Genomic DNA, 20,821 nt, shown 5'->3' with positions numbered 1-20,821 from the left:
CATTTGTGTTCTTTTTTTTTTAAATTCAGGATTTTAGACTTTTCCCCTTCCTCCCCAAACTCCAAACTGGGTTTTAATTATTGCACACTACTTCGGTTTCCTTAATTCCACTTTGGCAGGTTTTTCTCAGCCCATGGAATCTTGGAATATTAATTTGGCAGACTGTTAGTGCTGCATGGAATGAACTCCTGGAGTACTTAAGTTCTAATGCTTCATTTCCAACATGGACAACCAGTCATGTTTTCATCTCTGTTGGGTAGTTTGTTTACACAAAAATCTTTCTAGAAAATTGGAAGCAGATACTTGAAATCAAGATTCAAAGCACATTGGTTTATAGTTCAATACCTGTGTATGGATCCAGCAATGGGTAACTGGTCTGAAAATCAGGTTTTTAAAATTCCTGTATCCCACCTTTCACTTCCCCTTTGGACCTCTATTCCCTCCTCCTTCCCTTGAACAGAACAAGATGCTTTGTTGGCAAAAAAAAAAGAGTTTTTAAATTACCTTTGCTTTTTGTTTGAGAGGATATTGTGAGATTGGGGGAATTCCTGTTGTTGGAGCTGGGATTCCATGAGTTTGGGGTGATTGCTGTCCTTGGAGCTGAGATACCCCAAGATTTGGGGTAATGGCTGTTACTGGAGCTGGGATACCCCAAGATTGGGGTCATTCCTGTTGTGGGAGCTGGGGGAGGGTGGCAGCTGTGGCTCTGGAAGCCCACATGGATTCCAGGTGGGATGTGGGGTTGACAGACAGGTGCAGCAGTACCTGAGGCATTCCCAGCACTGCTCCAGGTGTTCCGAGGAAGGAACTAGGCTGGCTCAGGAGGGAGTTGTGGCTCGTGGCTTCGGACTGGGGCAACGGCAATCTGTGCATGAGACACCAGAAACTCAACCCAAAACCTCAACACTTCACCTCTCCTTCCAAATGCAGCTCTGCCTCAGTGCAGGGCTCAAGATCTGCTTGGGACATCACCAGTGAATGTTTTTCCAGAGACAGATTGTAAGAAATTCCTTCTCCCCCATCAAAATTCACCACAGGTTTCATTTCATCCCTGTGTATCCCTTTAATACATAAAAAGAGTTGAGGGAATGACTTAATAAAGAGGATTTCTTAGGGGTTTTATCAGCATTTATTAGGAGAATAGGAACAAATCTCTCATTTTATTTCATGTTTTCCTCTTTGGCCAGCTTAGAACATATTTGTAGTTCCTTAGGTAGGTAGAAAACTAAAGGTAATGCCCTATTTTTTTATAAAGACTGTACAGGACAGGCAGTAAGTGTTGGAGACCTTGGAATATGGAATACCAGCCTGCTCAGCTGTGGTGTTAGTAGCTGGCTTTGCTTCTCCTGAGCTGTTTTCCATGAGAGCTTGTGTTGTGACCTGCTGTGAGTATCATGGATCAGTTCCCTCACCTGGATTGCCAGCCCCAGGTAGGAGGAGGAGGCAAAGCTTCCATCAGAGTAGGGGAAAATCTCGTGGTTTATTTCCCCTGACTCTGCTCTCAGTCTGGGGCTGTTGTAGGAACAGAGTTGTTCCCCTTCCCTCTCCCGTTGTGCTTTGGTGGGATGTGCTGCACTTCCAGCCTTAGGGACACCCTGGATAACACACCCAACACAAACACTTGGAGCAAGCAAAGCTTTTCCTGGAACACAAACCTTCCTTGATCAAACTGGAGTTGCTGTTCCAGTTGCCACCCAGGTGATTTTGGGGCCACCCAGGTGATTTTGGTGCCCCGCTGGCTGGATTTGCCCAGCACCTTTCCCTTTTCCTGCTGTAGAGCATTCCCAAATGGCACCTGGAGTGATTTTCAACACAGCTTGTACTTAAATTGGTCCTTCTGCTGTTCTGCCAGATGTAAATTTGCCTCTTTCAGTCCATGTGTGTCAAGAACTAAAAACTGTGAACATTTAATATTGGTGGGTGTAACTGAAATAAAGGTTTATTTTCATGCTCTTTTAAAAAATGTCCTGAAAACACATGGAAATGAAACCACTTAGGTTCATAGTGGCTCATCTAGGGTCTGTCCCAGGAAGTCCAGCTTGCATTCCCATTCCCAGGATGGACTTTGCCTTGGAAAAGCATCTGCCAAGTAGGTTATTTATGATTAATGAACTTGCTTTTAGTAACGTTTTCTGTCCTCTTGCTTGCTCCTGCTGTCACATCAAATTACTTCTGTCACACCAAATCTAGGGGACTACAACTTTGAAATTCTGATCCATTGGAAAAGATGGGCAGCAGGAAAAGTTGGAAGCACGGAACAAATTGGCTTTGGAATGAACAATGGCAAGGTTTGAGCGTGGAAATTCATCTCAGAGCTGGAATGCTGGGAGGGAGCAGGGGGGTTGATCAGTGCAAGTGTTAGCTGTGCATGAAAGGACATGGATTCTGGAATGTCAGGAGTCACTGGGAACGTGTGGTGGCAGCAGTTGGAGGAGCTGAGCCCACCCTCACCTGTAACAGCTCTGCCCACGGGCCTGGCTTTGCACAGCCACAGCTCTGGTTTAATAAACCCAGCACTGACACCCAGAGGTGGCAATTCCAGAATTCCAGCTGTGCCAACCTGCTGCTCTCCCCGAGGCCTTCCAAGGACCACAGTGCCCGCCTCGGGCGCTCCTGGGCTGCTCTGGCTCGGCCGGGTTCCACACTTGGGCTGTCCCCAGGAGAGCCAAACCTGATATTCCTGCTAGGAAGGGTATCCTGACTGAGGGGAGAACACTTCCTGGGGTGCTCAGGGCCATTACTGGGAGAGTTCAAGGCTGGACATGAAGCCCCACATTTTGATTTATGTGGAGATTTGCAGAGCAAAGGAGAAAATTCCAGTGTTCTCTTATCCTTATGTTGAGGTAGAAAATCAACATGCAGAAAGAAATGAATGGCAAAATAGGGCTTTTTTAAAAAAACACCTTTTATTGGCATCTAATCTGCTTTTCTAGTTCACTTTGGTTATGCAAAGCTGAGTTGAGAGGCTGAGTTGTGTGCTCAGGCAGAATCCTCTTGTTTCTGGCTTATTTTTATTTTTCAATTGTTCTGTGTAAAGCTGGAGCTTGACCAGAGAAAACAACAGGAAGCCAAGTTCAGATTTCCAACATTTTATTTATATACACATATCTCGTAAACAAAGTCATTAAATGTGTTAACACCCTTCCAACCTGTAATTAGAACACTCCAATAAATCACTTAAATTCCTCTTGACGATCCATTTGACTGAGTACAGGTGCTGCCTGCTGCTTTTAGTTCTGGTGAGGAATTTTCCTCCCCTGAACTGAGGCAGGAAGGGGGCCTGGCTCTGGTGCTGTGTCCCTCGTGGGTCTGGTGTCTTGTGGGCCGCTGGGGCTTGGTGCCAGTGGAGGAACAAGAGGCTGTCAGCCTGGGTGTGAGCTGTTCCATCCTTCTCTTTTGCAGTTCCTTGCTCTTTATGGAGGAAATGATGCTTTCCAGCTCGGATCCTGGGCTAGGCCCAGCCAGGCTGAGCCACTCGTGGCCAGGCTGTGGCACAGGGCTTGAGGCAGCCCAGGCTGCAGGAAGGGTTCCCAGAATCCAGCTCCGGCATTCCCAGCTGTGCCTTTGATTCCAAAGTGTGCTGTGGGAGAGGAGCAGCCGTGTCCTACGGTGAGGTGTGACTTGGGAAGGGTTTTGTCACTTGGAGGCGTCACGTGTGGCTGACTGGACTGGCTGTGGTGAAACACTGAAATAGTTCGTAAAGTGCCAAAATCCAGGCTGGGCTCACATCAAAACACACTGAAATACTCTGTAAAGTGCCAGAATTCAGGCTGAGCTCACACTGAAACACAAATACTCTCTAAAGTGCCAAAATTCCTGCCGGGCTCACATCGCCCCCCGCCTACCTTGGGAAGGAGCTGCAGTTCAGTTTCACTCTATCCAGAGTCAGATTCCCTTCGCAGCAGAGGGCAGGAGCCAGGAATGTGGTTGGGAAGACGGAGAGGGGGCTGCAGTCGGGCTCGGGGAGGTCGGGGGCAGTGTCGGGCTCCGGGGGCAGGGCGGAGGTGCCGGGGTTGGAGATGTACTCGGACACGGGCTCCGGGGGCTCCATCGCCTCCACCACCAGCCTCTGGTACAGCTCAGGGAGCTGCTGCTCCTCCCCCGAGCTCTCCTGTGCCCAGTCCCCGTGTCCCCTGCTGCCAGCGCTGCCCACCAGCAGCTTGTCCCCAGGGATGGGGGGCTCGGGGTGCGCGAAGGTTTCCTCCACCGGGGTCGTTTCGGGCTCTTCGAAGCCGCTGGGCAGGAAGGGGCTGGAGGGAGCGCTCAGCTCCGCCTGCGGGGGGAACACGGAATGAATCCCGGCATGGATCTCCTGGGACTCCCTCCCCGCAGCCGCTCATCCTGCTAAAAATGGAACATCTCTGCGTTCTTCTTGCATTTAATTTGCCCAGCGCATCCTCCAGTCTGCTCCAAGGGAGATTATCCGCTGCCAGAGATTGCTGGATTTGCTGCTTTAGGAGATTACTGGCTCGCATGGCTCCAATTGCTTTTTTTTTAATGAAGGTTGTGGGATTAGAATGAAAAACCCCTCTAATTTACCTTGGTAGCCGTTAAGCTCCTGGCCCACGTGGCGTTGGCAGGGTCGGGAATGGCTTTGCTCTGCCACTGCGGCAGGAGGAGGGAGAAAAGCGCCTGGAATCTGCAGGGGGGATAAATGCAATGAAAAACAGGAATGGTGAGACCTGCAGCACCCTTGTGCTCCTTGGGTGTGGAATTAACCCCGGTGGGATTGTGGATCTGCCCTCAGAGGGACCTGCAGAGCTCTCAGCTGTCTGGGGATAATTCCCAAGGATTGATGCCATTCAGTTTGGTTTTAAGATCTGGGTAAAAATTCACATATCTGTGGAATACAGCTGTGTTTTAAGCTCAGAGCGCGTTTTTATTATCATTCCTGTACTCTGAAACCTTCATTTTGAACAATCCTCCCTGTTCCATGCTCATGAAGGGGCATGGCCATCCCATAGGATAAGGGAAAATGGTTTTAAACTAAAAGAGGGTCGATTTAGATTAGACAGGAGAAAAGATTTTTTTAAATGCACTGGCACAGGGTGCCCAGAGCAGCTGTGGCTGCCCCTGGATCCCTGGCAGTGTCCAAGGCCAGGCTGGACATTGGGGCTTGGAGCAGCCTGGGACAGTGGAAGGTGTCCCTGCCCGTGGCTGGGGGTGGCACTGGATGGGCTTTAAGGTCCTTTCCATCCCAAGCCAGTCTGGGATTTAATCCCTTCTGATAACCATCCCACTTTTATTGGGACTCAGCAGATGGATCCACTCACACTTTCCTCACTGGAGGCACAGAACAAACGCAGGCTGAGAGGATGAAGAAGCTGCAGAAGCTGCAGATGAGCACCAGAGTGACCCAGCCCCCAGCACCTGAAATGCAGAGCAGCCATCATTCAGCTCCATCAAAAAGATGAAAAAAACCCCAAATCTTTCCGTGTTCCATAAATAAACCACCCTTCAACTCCAAGGAAACAGCTCAGCACAGCACTGGGAGCTTAAAGGCAACGAAAGAGATGGCACATCTTAACACCAGCTGGAACTACAAATTTTTAACAATTGAAGAACACCAAGAGATCTTCAGAACGCCTGGAGAGCTCCAGTGATTTCAGAGGAGCAGGAAAAGCATTCCCAGTCTGTGGGAAAGAGGATCCAAGGGCAAGGAGCACCCTGGCACTGGTTCCTTACTTTCCAGGCAGACGCTGTCGCTGTTGCCCCGGGGCCCCTCCCCGGCCGCTGTCACCGCCGTCATCCAAAGGTCGTGGTGCTCCCCGGGCTCCAGGTCAGGGATGTGCAGGGAGCAAGGAGCCTTCCCGGCAGGAACGGCTGGAGGGAAAACGGGGATGGAAATGGAGAGCCCGGCACGGGATTTTACTGCCTTCAGCTGGAATGGGGCTCTGAATAAAGTTAGGAAGGAGAGGAGGAGGAAGAGGAAGGAGGAGAGGAGGAATAGGAAAAAGAAGAGGAAGAATAAAAAGAGGAGGAAGAGAAATGAAGGAGAGGAAGAGGAAGAAAAAGAGGAGGGAGAGAAGGAAGAGGAGGAGAAATAAGGAAAAAAGAGGAAGAAGAATAAGAGGAAAAGGAAGAACAAGAGAAGGGATAGGAAGGAAAATAAGAGGAGGAATGAGAAGAAGAATAAGAGGAGAAGGAAGAGGAAGAAGAATAAGATGAAGAGGAATAAGAAGAGGAGGCGGGAGAATAAGAGGAGCAGGGGGAAGGAGAAGCAGGGAGAAATCTGATAGTTTCACACTGAAAGCAACTTAGAATGATCCCACTGTGGACCATCAGTGATGAAAGGGGAAGAGGAGAAGCATTTCCAGCCCCCAGGCACCCACCATGGACCTCGGGCTGGCCCTGCCTGTCCCTCCTCTGCAGGTAGATGTGGTACCCAGTGATGCAGCCCCTCTGCTGGGGAGCTGGGATCTCCTCCCAGGAAACCAGGACGCCGCTGGCCCAGGGGGTTGTGAGCATCTGGGGCCCAGCTGATGGGGCTGCAAGACACAGGACTGGCTTTAGAGCTGAGCTTAAAATGCCTTAAAAACACCTGGGAGGGCATTCCTGTGGTTTACCTTGTGCTGTAGAGTTTCCCCTGACCGATGCTGCCTGTCCAGCTCTGTCCTGATAAAGTGCAGACACGTGGATCTGATAGCAGACGTTATCTCTGATGTGCTCTGGAGAGAGAAATTACAACGGGAGAGTTGCTTGTTCAAGGATTTGCAGCCAGGGCAGAAATATTCCATCAGCTGCTTAGATCTGAGATAAATCTTGTGATTATTGATAGATCTTTCATAAAGAAGGGAAAGAAATTTCCTCTGATCTACTGAGCCCAGCAGAGCCTTACTGGGCATTAAACTGAAAACTAATGGCTTCCCACGGCCAGAGAGCAAGGTTGGATGAGATACTGGCAAGAAATTCCTCCCTGTGAGGGTGGGCAGGCCCTGGCACAGGGTGCCCAGAGAAGCTGTGGCTGCCCCTGGATCCCTGGCAGTGATTTTAGTAAAAATTATAGAAATATAGAAATATAGAATCCCAGACTGGTTTGGGTTGGGAGGGACCTTAAAGCCCATCCAGTGCCATCCCTGCCACGGCAGCAACACCTCCCACCAGCCCCGGCTGCTCCATTTGGAGGCCAAATTCAAACCTGACTTGTCAACTTCAAATACTTCCAAACCAAGCTGGTGCTTTGCTGGTGTCCCAGCCCGGGGTGGCATTTACCTGCTAGCACCGTGGACAGGTGGGACGGGGGCAGCTTCACCCAGCTCTGCTGGGGCTGCAGGCGTGGCTCCCTCCAGGGCTCTTCCCACTCCACCACATACCCCCCCACGGACACGGCGGACCCGAGGGGGGGGCTCCAGCTCACCAGGATGCTGCTGTTCCCCAGGGCCACGGCAGAGACTCGCTGAGGAGGGGGCAGATCTTACAGGGGAGAGCAAAAACCGCGGTCAGCACAAAGTTATTGTAGCTTCAATCGAACCATTAAATGGGATGTGTGGTTTTTACTGGGTCCCATCCACTTTGGCACCGTGAGAAGGATAGAAGGGAACTCGAATTAAAGAAGAGGTGATGATGGGAGGGTTTGCTGACAGGAACAGTCACATTCCTGTCTTTTCTCGTGGATTGAACACCCCCAGCACTGCTTGGCTGTGCCATCCCAAACCCTGGGAGGTGCTGTCACGGCACATCCCAACACCCTGCCCTGATCCACGAGGAAGGACGTGGAGCTGCTGGAGTGATTCCAGAGGAGGAACGGGGATGCTCCAAGGGCTGGAGCCCCTCTGGTGTGGAGCCAGGCTGGGGGTGCTGACCCAGAGGGAAAAGTGGATCTGCAGATGCCCGAGGTTGCTCTGAGAGGAGCACAAAGTGGAGGGCCCGGGAGGGTTCGTGGCACAGAGCAGAGCACTGCCGTCCCTCGCAGCGACCCCGAGCCAGCAGGAGCCTTACCCTGGCTGCCCGGGCGGGCCAGGATGGCCACAGGGGGGGAGCTGCCCCGGGAGTTGTGGGCGCTGACCGTGATCCTGTGGCCCACCCTGGGGGTCACCCTGGAGAAGCTGGTCTGGGTGGTTTGGTGGGATTGTGCTGGGAGCTTCCCGTGGTCCAGGGCTTCCAAGGTCACCGTGTATCCCAGGATTCTCCCTCCAGCCTCTGGCTTGCTCAGAGCCTGTGGGGAAAACGCATCTGTCACTGTCTTCTGAAAGAGGTGCTGTCAGCTGGGAAAGCTGGAGAGGGGCTTTGGATGAGAGCCTGGAGAGCCAGGACACAGAGAATGGCTTCCCAGTGCCAGAGGCCAAGGCTGGGTGGGATATTGGGAAGGAATTGTTCCCTGGGAGGGTGGGCAGGCCCTGGCACAGGGTGCCCAGAGCAGCTGTGGCTGCCCCTGGATCCCTGGCAGTGCCCAAGGCCAGGCTGGAGCAGCCTGGGATGGTGGAAGGTGTCCCTGCCCATGGCAGGGGTGGCACTGAATGGGCTTTAAGGTCCATCCCAACCCAAACCATTCCAGAATTTATTTTTCCCATTCAATTCCAGTTTAGTGAAGCTCTTTTGCTGTGAGGTGCTGATTCCTCCAGCTGGGGACAGTAAAACACGTCCTGCCCTGAGGCTGAATTCCAGCCACGCTTTTCACAAGGGAGGGAAAAAAAAAAGATTATGAACTGCTCAGCTGGGTTTGTCACAATGAGCGAGTTTTGATTTGGAGGAAAAACCTGGATTTTACATAAAGCCCCCATAAAGAATTATTTAAACAGAGCCTCTCAGAACACACATCTCTGACAGTAACACCACGCCCTGGCTTTAACTCCTCTCCAGGAGCCTGCAGTTGTACTCCCAGTTTCAGTTTCCTGAGGTTTCTATGACATGAATTCATCTGTTTGGCTGATTTTTGTCATAACAAAACAAAGCACACTCCAAAATGTTTGCAGAGTTTCTGGTGCTTCGGCAGCGCCCCAGGACAGAGGCACTGCTGGAACCACTCCGAAAACCTGCTGGAATTAAATTTTTGAACCGTTTTTTGGAGGCTTTCGGGGTGTTTGTCTGAGAACAGGGCACACCTCCTGCAGGATGTTGTACTGAGTTTCAGCCTGGCTTTGAAGCTGCTGTGAAAACTCTCGAGGCAGTTTATTACCCTCTTTTATGAATGATGCTGCAGGAAGTCACTCCTGGTAAAGAAAGTGCTGCAAGATAAAGGTCTTCAAGTTAAAGCCACAACCTCTGGGGTCACAGAATCACACGAGAATTTCTGCTTTCACTTTCAGCGTGCTGCTCGTTCGTGTGGGGGGGAAACACAGTGAATTTTTTTACCCAGCTCTGGGGGGCTTTAACCCAAATTCTGTGTGGAATGTGCTTTGCCCACCAGACCCCAAAAATGCTGGCAGGTGGGGAAGCTGGAGAGGGGCTTTGGATACAGGGATGGAGGGACAGGACACAGGGAATGGCTTCCCAGTGCCAGAGGGCAGGGATGGATGGGAGATTGGGAAGGAATTGTTCCCTGGGAGGGTGGGCAGGCCCTGGCACAGGGTGCCCAGAGCAGCTGTGGCTGCCCCTGGATCCCTGGCAGTGCCCAAGGCCAGGCTGGACATTGGGGCTTGGAGCAGCCTGGGACAGTGGGAGGTGTCCCTGCCCATGGAACAAGATGACATTCAAAATCCCTCCCAATCCAAATAATTCTGGCATCCCATGAAATTTTAGGTAGAAAAATGATGATGAACCTCCTCCCAGGGAGGGGACTCTTGGTCCATGTCCCTGTCCCTGGTGAAACCCAGGTGCTCTCCCAGGGTTCAGCCCTTTCCTGCAATCCTAAAAATCAGAGTTTCCCCTCTGGGTTTTGTCTCCCCTCTCACCTGGCTGAACTTTGCTGCCTCTGCTGGGGTTGCCCTGAACTCACCTTCCAAAAAAGGGAGAGGTTCTGGTGCCCAGAGTCCACGTCCTGCTGCCGGTACCAGACATCCAGGATCCCAGTGGGCACTGGTGGGGAAGGAAAAGAGGAGCAGTGGCAGTGGCTGGGGTTTGAAGCCAACAAACAACGAGCAGGCAAAGGAGGCAAAACTCCTGAGAAAATTAAAATTTAAGCTTTAAAATACCCCTGCAATGCTGCAAGGTGTGATAATCCACCTTTGCTGCTGTTTGGCTACTTTGAGGATGGGGATCATGAGGAGAACAAGCCATAAATCCAAGGAAAAGGGTTTGGATCTGCTGCTGACTTTATCCTGCCCTCAGTAATCCGGATGGCTCCCAAGGAAACCCACACATCAAAGGCACAGCATTAGCTCCTGTCTTTGCATAAATTTGAGGCTTATGAAGGTCCTTGGGGTTGGCTCCATCAGTCCTAGAACAACAGGCAGACTCGGATGAGGGGGCTTGTGGGATCTGTGGGATTTTCCTGTCTGGCTCTAGGCAATAAGTGCCTTTAACAGCTTGTCTGAGGTAGCTTAAACCCCCAGTTCCTTCCACAGTTCTCACTGGAAACTCTTGATGTTTTGAATAAACGTCCCAAAATAACATTAAAGGGAAGCTCTGGCTGGTGGATGTGCTCCAGAATCAGAGAGAAATACATAAGGAAAGCTGAGGTGACAGAGAATGACAGAGCTTGGGTCCTCAAGGACCCTGACCAGCATAAACTCATCGAATTCAAATCCTGATTGTTGATAGCTGGGGCAGGGGCAGCTGATGGACAACCCCTGCTGGAGCAGGGCTGTAACAAAGACACAAACCCCTCCCTGTCAGCGATGTTCAGAGCAGTTTGTCCTGTGTGAACTGCAAAGAGTGACAAGAACAGAAACGAGAAGCAGCAGCAGCAGCAGAAATAAAACCAGAGCCCTCTGAGCGAGGGAAGGGTGAGATAAAGCAGAAAAATCAGAATATGGGACTGCATCTGCTGCCCTCCAGCCTGGCTTTGAAAGCCTGTGAACCACATGAACAAGGCAAGGTTTTTGGCAGCTCGCACGAAAAGGAGCAGGAAAAGGAATTTCTCCTTGAAAAAGTGCTAATTTGGGGTTTGCAGCGAGCTGACTTGTGGAGCACTTCCAACAAAGAGCGGTGCTGATGCCCCCAGAGCTTCTCGTCTGCAACCTCCCCTTGCTGTCACCTCGTGTGAGGGCAGCAAGTGCTCCTCGATCAGCTAAAAACCTTCTCGTTCTCCTCCTGCAGCAGGGGCGGGGTGGGGGTGATGACCACGAGCGCAGGGTGCAAGGAGAAGGGGAGAAAACTGCTGAGAGGGAGGTGGGGGAGGGATCAATCATCAATGCTTCTTACAGAAAGTGCCGCTGTCACAGTGGGAAATGGGAAATGGGAAATGGGAAATGGGCTGAGTCACAACAGCACCAGCCCCACGGGCTCCGAGTAATTCACAAAAAAGAGCAGCCAAAGCTGAGCAGGGGAGCGGAGAGTCACAGAATTAGAAGGGTTTTGGATGGGACCTTAAGGATCATCTCATTGCAACCCCCAAATCCTTCCGTGAGCTCTGGAAATTCCTGTTCCGCGAGAAACACGAACAGCTCCACCGCTGGTTCCTTAAAAAGCAATTTTCTTACAGAAACTTCTCCCTCTTGGCTCCGAGTCTGGATCTAGAGTCCCCACGAAACCACCCAGCAGCGGTTTGGCCTCATGAGCTGGAGTTTCCCGTGGGATGCAGGCCCCAGCGCCGGCTTTGGGGCAGGAGGGTTCCTTACCTGCTGCTGGGGTGTGCATCTGGCTCCTGCTCCAGTCGCTCCACAGCCCTCGCCCCGGGAGGAGCCTGCAGCTCACCTGGAACTCGTAGGCCGTGTCAGGCTCCAGCCCCTGCAGGTGATATTCCTCCCTGTGGAAGCTTTCAACCTTCAACGGGGATGAAGAACGTGGAAGATTAAACCCACAAGGAAACAAAGGTTGCAGGCAGCGAGAGGCTGAATTGCAAATGGCCACGTGCAGCCCAGCCAGGAGCAGCTTTAAAAACCAACAGGGAAACCCTGATCTGAGGCAGCTTCAATAACTCAAAGAATGGTGCAAGGAATTGTCGGGCTTGCAGGGCTTCAGCTGAAAAATCCCTCATTTATTGTGTGCCAATAGCAAAACCTCTGTTTGAGTGATTTGCTCAGCTCCCAGAAAAACGTTCCTTTTGCCACTTCTAAAGTAAAAGCAAAAACTTCACAGAGTGATGGGATGGTTTGGGTTGGGAGGGACCTCACAGCCCACCCAGTGCCACCCCTGCCATGGCAGGGACACCTCCCACTGTCCCAGGCTGCTCCAAGCCCCAGTGTCCAGCCTGGCCTTGGGCACTGCCAGGGATCCAGGGACAGCCACAGCTGCTCTGGGCACCCTGTGCCAGGGCCTGCCCACCCTCCCAGGGAACAATTCCTTCCCAATCTCCCATCCAGCCCTGCCCTCTGGCACTGGGAAGCCATTCCCTGTGTCCTGTCCCTCCATGCCTTGTCCCCAGTCCCTCTCCAGCTCTCCTGGAGCCCCTTCAGGCCCTGCCAGGGGCTCTGAGCTCTCTCTGGAGCCTTCCCGTCTCCAGCAGGTCCATGACTCCCTCAATCCCAAAAGGATTACCACGCTCCAGGTGTGCCTGCTGAGGGGACGGTATCTCAGCCTGTAGTGCTGTGCTTGTGCCTCGTCGTGCCATGAGAAGGTGCAGTTGGTGGCAGAAGAGTCATCAAATTCCACTGAAAACTCGGGAGGATGTGGCTTCACTGGCACCGAAACAGAAGGAAGCAAAGGGGGCTCAGAGAGGCAGCACAGCTCAGAGGGAAAGGTGGAAAATAGGATTATTGGTTTAGGCTGGATGGGTGATGTTACCACAAGTTTTAAAGTGCCCTGAATGTTTTCAGGTCTTCCCGAAGGTCTGGGGCAGGCTGAGAGGTGGGGAGTGGAGCTTTACCTATGTCTATTAGCATGAAGGTGAGTGGCTGGGACGAAGCATTTCCTAATTTATTGGAGGCAGAAACCACCACGGTGTAATTGGAGTCAAAATCCAGCTTGCTCAGAGCCCGAGAGCCGAACACCTGACTGGGAGTTTCTTCTGGAAAGCAAAAGGTGTCTGTCCCATTGGAGAGCCTGGAGCAGGAAGAAAGGTTTGGCTGTGTTTCTGTGGAGCAAGAAAGGTGAACCCTGGGTGTGTGGGACAGGGTTCCCTTCCCAAAGGGATACCTTGGCACAGCCTTTGTCTGCTGAACCCTGAGGGAGCTGCCCTGCTGCAGGGCATGATCAGAAAAACGCTCCAGGGGATAATTAGGTATTAATTGTATTTCCAGCACCATCACTTACTCGATTCCATAGGCAGTGTCAAGGTAGGTGAGCCTTCCTTTGTCCCAGGTGCAGGTGAGATGTCCCCGTGTCCCGTGCTGGATACAGGACACATTCCTGGGCTCATCTGGAGGATCTGGAATAGATATTCCTGTCAGTCTCAGAATCACAGCCTGGCTTGGGTTGGACCTTTAAGGGTCCTTCAATCCAACATCTCCGACCAGACCAGGCTGCTCAGAGCTCCTTCCAGCCCGGCCTTCAGTGTTTCTTCCTCAAAGATGTTGGTAGGAGACATTTTAGGGGATGCTTGGTAGGGAGGATGTTGTTTGCTCCGAGTGGGCAGGTTTATTCAGCCTCTCTCCCCTCAGGAATAACACAGCGGCTGAGTTCCAGACAGGAATATTTTCCATAGGAAGAGCCCCTCACAGACAGCGCCTGCCCTGGACAAAGCCACCCCCTGCCAGTGTCTAACGGGCTTCCCTCCTCCACGGGGAAGCTTTAAGGACCCGGAATAATTAACATCTAATTTCCCTTACTTCCACACTGGATATCGATTCCACAAACGAGTCTGGTCTTGTCTCCACAGAGAGTTTTGCACGTGAAGGTGTGTTTGCCGTAGGTAGTGACCGCAAAGGTTTTGCTGACTGAGCCTCCCTGGTTTCTGACTTGCTCGGAGTTGTTGAGGAAAATCGCAGCCCGGCACTCGGCAGCTCCCTGCAGGGCTCCCAGCTGGCAGGACAGGGTGACGCTGGTGCCCTGCCGGATGGCACAGGCGGTGTTGGCTGTCATGTTCCCATTGCTACAGACCTCCACGGTGCCACGGGCAGCTCTGCTGGCCCCCACCGCCCCTTTCCTGCAGGATTCTGCAAGGGAACGGGAAAACAAACTCAGACGGGAGTCCACCTGCACCACGTGCTGTGCTCTCCCCGAATGTGTGATGGAAAAATTCCTGGCTCTGTGCAGGAACTCGTGGGATGTCATCTGGGATCAGCAGCCACGGCATCGCTCTGTCACCAACAAACCAACACAACCCCAGGTAAAAACTACCAGAACCCTTCTTTCACTGGGGATTAAAAAGTGCCCGAGTCCGTAAAGCTGTGGCAGGAGGCACAGGAAGGACGTGGAGCTGCTGGAGGAGGCCCCGGAGCTGCTCCAGGGCTGGAGCCCCTCTGGAGCCGGGCTGGGAGAGCTGGGGGTGCTCACCTGGAGAGGAGAAGGCTCCAGGGAGAGCTCAGAGCCCCTGGCAGGGCCTGAAGGGGCTCCAGGAGAGCTGGAGAGGGACTGGGGACAAGGCGTGGAGGGACAGGACACAGGGAATGGCTTCCCAGTGCCAGAGGGCAGGGCTGGATGGGAGATTGGGAAGGAATTGTTCCCTGGGAGGGTGGGCAGGCCCTGGCACAGGGTGCCCAGAGCAGCTGTGGCTGCCCCTGGATCCCTGGCAGTGTCCAAGGCCAGGCTGGACATTGGGGCTTGGAGCAGCCTGGGACAGTGGGAGGTGTCCCTGCCATGGCAGGGGTGGCACTGGGTGGGCTGTGAGGTCCCTCCCAACCCACACCAGTCTGGAATTCTGTGACCAGGGTTTTTTCCTGTCCACGAGCTCTGCCTGTCTCGGTGCCTTTTCTCACATCACCAACAGCTCCACCTTGAACTAAAACCCGAGCAACCTCCGTCATTGACACTGACTCATTAACAACTCTTTGCTCTCCAGGAAGGAAGATGTTCACTGGCACTTGGAGTAGAAGCTGCAAAAACCCCACCTTAATTAGCCCAAGTCCTTCATTTGAGAGATAATTGCTCTGTAGGAAGGAACCCCTCTTACCTGCCGTGAAGTGCAGCACCAACCAAATTGCTGAGGGCACGATCCATGCAAATGGCATTTTGGTGCCTAGAGAGAGAAGAATTCCTGTTACCAGCTCCTAAAGACTGCGGATATTATGTACAGATCTTTGTGTTTTACCGCTTTGCTGCTTCAGAAAACCCCAAACGCTCATTTCATGGGACCTTTCCACTGAACATTCCCTTGTTCTGTTTAAATCCAGAGGCTCAGACGTTCAGCCTTGCAGCAGCAGAGACTCAGCTCGCCCAGAGCCTCTTCATGTGGGGCCTTCTGTAGGTGATTCGTAAGTGCCAGGATGAGCAATAACAGCGCCCAGCTTCTTCAGGGAAATGCTCTGCCTTCCACTAAACAGAAATTGTCTGGGGGCTGTGTGAACAGCACAGCTGCCCGAAACAGCCAAGTCTGCAGGCAAAACCAGCCCCACTTGGAACCCTTCGGTCACAGGTGCAGCCAGGGAAGCGCTGAAGATGCGGCCTCGTAATCTGTGATCCGAGTAGAGAATGGGAGACTGCTGAGGAGCAACCCCAGCTCAGAGAGAGATGTGGGGGGAGATCTGATGGAAATTGCACACCAATGAGGCAAACCGGCCCTGCAGTGTGGAGGGTACTGAAATACAGCAAGGACGTTGTCCCAGGCAGGAGGTGGAGCAGTCCCGAGGTGTCTGTGGGGTACAGCCTGTGCCTGCCCGTGCTCTCATCTCCAGACTCTCAGCTGAGAGCGCCAGGGCCACAGGCCACACACTCCGTGAGCCCGTGGATGTGCCACAGGGGCTCTGGCGGTCACTGCAGTCCCAGAGCTCCGAAATGAAAGCAGCTGTGAAGCACCACAGCTTGAGAGTTGCCTTTCGACCCCACTTCTCCCTAAAAAGCTCCGTTGTGCATTCCAAGAACTGGCAGGAACAGCTGGCCAGTCACCGGTGGAAAGAGGAACATCTCAGTCATTTCAGCCAGAAATAAACCACTTCTTGTGCCCCAAACCTTACACATCACCGATTACTGACACTGGCTGAGTTTTAGGGAAGCTTTCCCGCACTCTGGCTGCCCCCCCAGGCTCCGTGAGGACAGTGGCACCCCAGGTCATCCCACAGCCTTGGGACCATCCCGCCCGAGGCCGGGGGCTCTTTCCTGAAGCTGCCGGGTGTGGGGGATTTAATCAGAGCTCGGGGAATGACGGAGGGGAGGAGGGGAAGGGACAGCGGTGTTCCGGCAGGATGGACCTTTGGCACTGCGCTCCTTAGGCTGCTCCATCCCGGGGTGCAGGGAATATCTGGGATAGGGAGAATTCCCGGGCAGCAGCATCCCAGGGCGGGCAGCATCCCGGGATACAATCATTCCAGGGCAGCGGCATCCCCGGGAAAGCGAGCATCCCAGGGCAGGAGCATCCCGGAGCAGCAGCGTCCTGGGCCAGGAAAATCCAGGTGCAGGAGCATCCCAGGGCAATGAAAATCCCAGGGAAGCAGCATCCCAGGGCAGGAGCATCCCAAAGCAATGAGCATCCCAGGACAGCATCATCCTGAGGCAGGAAAATCCCGGGGCAGGAGCAACCCAGGGCAGTGAAAACCCCAGGAAAGCAGCATCCCAGGGCAGGAACATCCCGCGGCAGGAGCATTCCAGGGCAGGAGCATCCCAAAGCAGTGACCATCCCATGGCAGCAGCATCCCGCGGCAAGGAGCATCCCGAGGCAGCCGCATCCCGCGGGATGCCGCCTCTCCCAGCGCGCCGCTCGCCCGAGGCCGGGAATCGCCCCCCGGCACGGCGGGGGGATCCGCAGCCCCGGGAGGCTCGGGGGGTCCCCCCGCACCCCCCGCTCCCCAGGCCGGGGTTACTCACCCCGAGCCCCGCGGCCGCTCCGGGCGCCGGCAGCTCCCGCGTGTGCGGCAGCCCCGGCCCCGCCCGCGCCAGGGGGATGCTCGGGACGGGAAAGGAGGGGAAGGGAGAGAAAGGGAAGGGAAAAGGAAAAAGGGAAGGGGAGGAGAGGCAGAGGAAGAGGAGAGGAGATGTAAAATAAAATGCGGCCCGGTTTCCCTTGCTCGGAACAAGGGGCTTGTCCAGAGACACATCTACTCTCATTTTACCTTCTCTTTAACCCGATTTTTGCTTTCTCTCATTTTTTTCAGCACTCCCACAACCTACTGCCACATTTAACAGAGCTTTTAATGAATAAGCGTCTTCTCTTGTTGTTCCTCCTCTCTTCGGGCCATCAGTGACATAAACTCGGTTTTCCTGGCTGATTATGATCGGTTTTTTCTACCTTGGACAACACAGCACAGGTATTTCAGGGGCAGCTCTTGAAATGAGGGGGCACAAAGTTTGCAGCCTTCAGGAACCCTAAATTCTGCCTTTGAGCCTCCAGCTGCTTCTCCTCCCTCCCTCCCTCCCTCCCAAAGCCTGGAACATCATCTGGGCTCCTTTCCAGAGCTGCCGTTAATTATCATTAATTTGCCGTGCGAGCTGCTACCCCACGGAATTCCGAATATCAACAGCTTCCTTTTACCTCTCGTTTCCCCTCTGTCTTCATCAGTTCCCGTGACACTTCCCCTTTTCCAGAGCCCTTCCCAGCACAGCTCCAGCTCCACGCGGCCGCACCAGGATTCGGGTGAGTTTAAACCGGGACACCATGAGCAGTTCTATGGAATCCAATCCTGCCTTTCCTGCCGCCGCCTCGTCCATCCACACCCCTCCTGCCTGTGCTGGTTTCCCAGGAATGCTCACTCCCGGTGCTCCGCTGGCATCACCGGGATGGGGCCGTTTCACCCAGCCAGGACGTTTTTAAGGGAAGATGCTGATCGGATGCCCAGGGGATCAGTTTTGTGTTGCAGTGACAGGCAGGAGGAAATCATCAGTCCGTCACCCTCTACAAAGCACGGTTGCCTCCTTCTTTCTTCTATTTTTTTTCTCATTTCCTTTTTCTTCTCCTTTTAAAAATGCTTTTGGGGTTTTTAAAATTTTCTTTCCTTTACATGTTGTCTTTTTCACTTTTCTTTTTTCCCCCCCTTTCTCTTTTGTTCTTTCGTATTTTTGCTTTGCCTTTGTATTTTTCACTTTTCCTTTTCCTTCTTTTTTTTTAATTATTTTTTCTTACTTCTTCCTTTTTCTCTTTTTTCTCTGTCCTTTTTCTTTTCCTTTTTCCTTTTTTTTCCTTTTCCTTTTTTCTTTTCTTTTTTTTCTTTTCCTTTTTTCTTTTTCTTTTCCTTTTTTTGTTTTTCCTTTTCCTCTTTCTTTTTTTTCTTCCTTTCCACTTTCTGTGAATTTTTAGCACCGAACTCTTCTTCTTCTTACGATTCCTTCTTCGCTGACTCCTGCTGACCACAGAGCTCCAGAAAAAAAAAGGAGAAAACCGGTGGTGCGGACGAACAGTGAGGAAAACCTGCAGTCCCTTCAATCAGGCGTCTCCTGGTTCTCTTGGCTGCGAGAGGAGAGGCAGAGCAGGAGGTCGCGGTGCCGGCGGAGCTGAGGACGCTGTGCCAGCTCCGGTGCCCGGGCTGGTGCCAGGGGAAGTCCGGAGTCCCCGCTTGTCCCCCGGGGGTGTCTGCGGGGCTGCGGGCGGCGCTGGGAAAGCCCCCGGCAGCACGAACGTGTCGGGGGTGGAGGCGGCAGCGCCGAGTGGGGCAGCGAGGCTGCAGGGTGGGGACACGGCCAGAGGCTCCCGGGGGCTGCGGTGTCACCTCCGGGGACTCGGGGGAACCGGTGAGCACAGCCCGGGGCACGGCTGGGAATGACGGAGAGGAGGGGAGGGGTGGGAGTGACAGAATCCTGGATTCCGGAATGGTTTGGGATGGAGGGGACCTCAAAGCCCATCCAGTGCCACCCCTGCCATGGCAGGGACACCTCCCACTGTCTCAGGCTGCTCCAAGCCCCAGTGTCCAGCCTGGCCTTGGGCACTGCCAGGGATCCAGGGGCAGCCACAGCTACTCTGGGAAATCCATCCCAGCTCCTGCCCACCCTGCCAGGGAACAATTCCTTCCCAATCTCCCATCCAGCCCTGCCCTCTGGCACTGGGAAGCCATTCCCTGTGTCCTGTCCCTCCATGCCTTGTCCCCAGTCCCTCTCCAGCTCTCCTGGAGCCCCTTCAGGCCCTGCCAGGGGCTATGAGCTCTCCCTGGAGCCTTCTCCTCTCCAGGTGAGCACCCCCAGCTCTGCCAGCCTGGCTCCAGAGCAGAGGGGCTCCAGCCCTGGAGCAGCTCCGGGAGCTCCTCTGGACTCGCTCCAGCAGCTCCATAACTTCCTTCTGGTGTTATCTCTGCTTCCTTGGAACCTGGAGCCCGGAGCTGTGGCCCGGCAGAGCCGAATGCCAGCTGCAGCAGCAGTGAGCAGTCCCTCCCTGCAGGGCGGCTGTTTCCAGGTCCCCTCTGCAGCGGCTCCGCTGGTTTTCCATCCCCGGTGTGTGCCGGTGACTCTCACTGACTCTGCCTTCCCCAGCAGGGCGAAATGAGTCACTCAGCCTGGGAAATCCAACTGTTCTGCTTCCGTCTGAGCCTACGGCCAAGCCAAGGAAGGACCCACAGGGAGAGTTTGGGTGCAGCGGTGCTGCTCTGGGAAATCAGATTGATGCGCAAAATGCATCGACGTCTGTATCCTTCAGAGGTTCAAACTGTGGGGTTTTAAAAATATTCTTGTGGCAAGATTAATTCCCCTCTGTTGAGGAAAGGCTCGGTTCTCAGTTGGTTTGAGCAGCAATCACAGAATGTCCCCTGTGAGATCACCTTTTTGGTTTGTTTTCTATTCACTGAGCTCGGCTCTGCTCCTTAATCCCAGCTCGGCTCTTTAATCCCAGCCCTGCTCTTTAATCCCAGCCCTGCTCCCACGGCTTTCCCGATGCCTTTCTCATGGGATTTGCCATGGGAAGCTGACACTGACGGGGAGCCTGGTGGGACCCAAACCACCTCTCACGTCCTCTGCTCTGAAACCTGCTCCTCAGCCTGGTTTCAGTCTCTGCCACTGAGCTCAGCCCTGTGCAGGACTCTCATCCTCCTCCCCAAACCCCGCAAAGGCTCAGGGATGGGAGAGGCTCCCCCAGATCCCGCCATTTCGAACGATTATTCCCAGTTTTGTTGTGAGGCTGCTCCAGCTGCTGCTGGTTTTGCCCTGCCACGTTTTCAGGAGGGTTTTGCTGACCCAGGCTCTTCTTTGCAGCTTTGCACAAGCCTTGGTCACAATCTGGGCTTTGATCTCTGCTCTTGGTGAACTCAGAAATCCCCGAAGGTCTACGGGTGTTACTGAGCTCTGTGAAACCTCCGAGCCTGTAATCCAATTTTAGCCTCTGCAGCGCCTTTATCTGCCACCGAATCTCTCCCGCAATTTACTGACAGCCAAACCCTTGCAGAGCCTCCAGCGTGGGGCGGGCTGCTGAGTGCAAACGCGGAGTAAAACCCGGCAGCACCAGATTACTCAGAGGACGTCTCTGTGATCTGCTGGTCCTGGTGCTGTTCCCAAAGGGTTCAGGGTGCCTTCGGTCCCAGGGCTTTGCCAGCTGCAGTAATTGGTGCTACCCAGACTCTGTAGAAAAGAAGCAAACGAAGGTCAGGCTGTCAGTTGGTGACTAAGCTGAGCCTAAACCCAGCTCTCTGTGCTGCCAGCCTCAAAGCAGAACAGATTCCACATCCTCCTGCGTGGTAATGGCATGAAGGGTTTAACCTTGCCACTCGGATGCACGTTTCATGCACAGTTTATTATGTGCTAAGTTTATTTGTTGTTTCTTCGTTCTTCATTCAGTCTAATTTTTTTCCGAGCCCACTTTTTGAAGCAAATCCCACAAGGAGAGTGTCCCTGGCTGATC

At 53.4% G+C, this 20,821-nt stretch overlaps 1 protein-coding gene across 1 annotated transcript; it reads right to left on the bottom strand.

Annotated features, from left to right (window-relative positions):
• Positions 1-8: 8 nt before the first annotated feature.
• Positions 9-15,086, bottom strand: IL12RB2 (interleukin 12 receptor subunit beta 2). The gene is made up of 15 exons (XM_069023659.1): positions 15,029-15,086; positions 13,746-14,072; positions 13,231-13,345; positions 12,845-13,020; positions 12,517-12,656; positions 11,658-11,802; positions 9,875-9,954; positions 7,939-8,155; positions 7,213-7,413; positions 6,567-6,668; positions 6,333-6,488; positions 5,686-5,823; positions 5,274-5,370; positions 4,540-4,639; positions 9-4,273 (listed from the first exon to the last, which is right to left on the bottom strand). Exons 1-15 carry the CDS (start codon positions 15,084-15,086, stop codon positions 3,842-3,844), a joined length of 2,484 nt encoding a protein of 827 aa, XP_068879760.1. The 3' UTR covers positions 9-3,841.
• Between the last annotated feature and the right edge of the window lie 5,735 nt (positions 15,087-20,821).

This window comes from Aphelocoma coerulescens, chromosome 8, assembly GCF_041296385.1.
Source record: "Aphelocoma coerulescens isolate FSJ_1873_10779 chromosome 8, UR_Acoe_1.0, whole genome shotgun sequence".
Lineage (NCBI taxonomy): Eukaryota > Metazoa > Chordata > Aves > Passeriformes > Corvidae > Aphelocoma > Aphelocoma coerulescens.
This window is presented reverse-complemented; position numbering and strand designations above follow the sequence as displayed.

Coding starts and splice junctions, on each gene's coding strand:
- IL12RB2 (XM_069023659.1), bottom strand. CDS start 15,086: ATGCCATTTGCATGGATCGTGCCCTCAGCAATTTGGTTGGTGCTGCAC. Junction 14,073..15,028: donor GGTGCTGCACTTCACGGCAG/GTAAGAGGGGTT, acceptor GTTCCCTTGCAG/AATCCTGCAGGAAAGGGGCG. Junction 5,824..6,332: donor GGGCCAGCCCGAGGTCCATG/GTGGGTGCCTGG, acceptor TTTTCCCTCCAG/CCGTTCCTGCCGGGAAGGCT.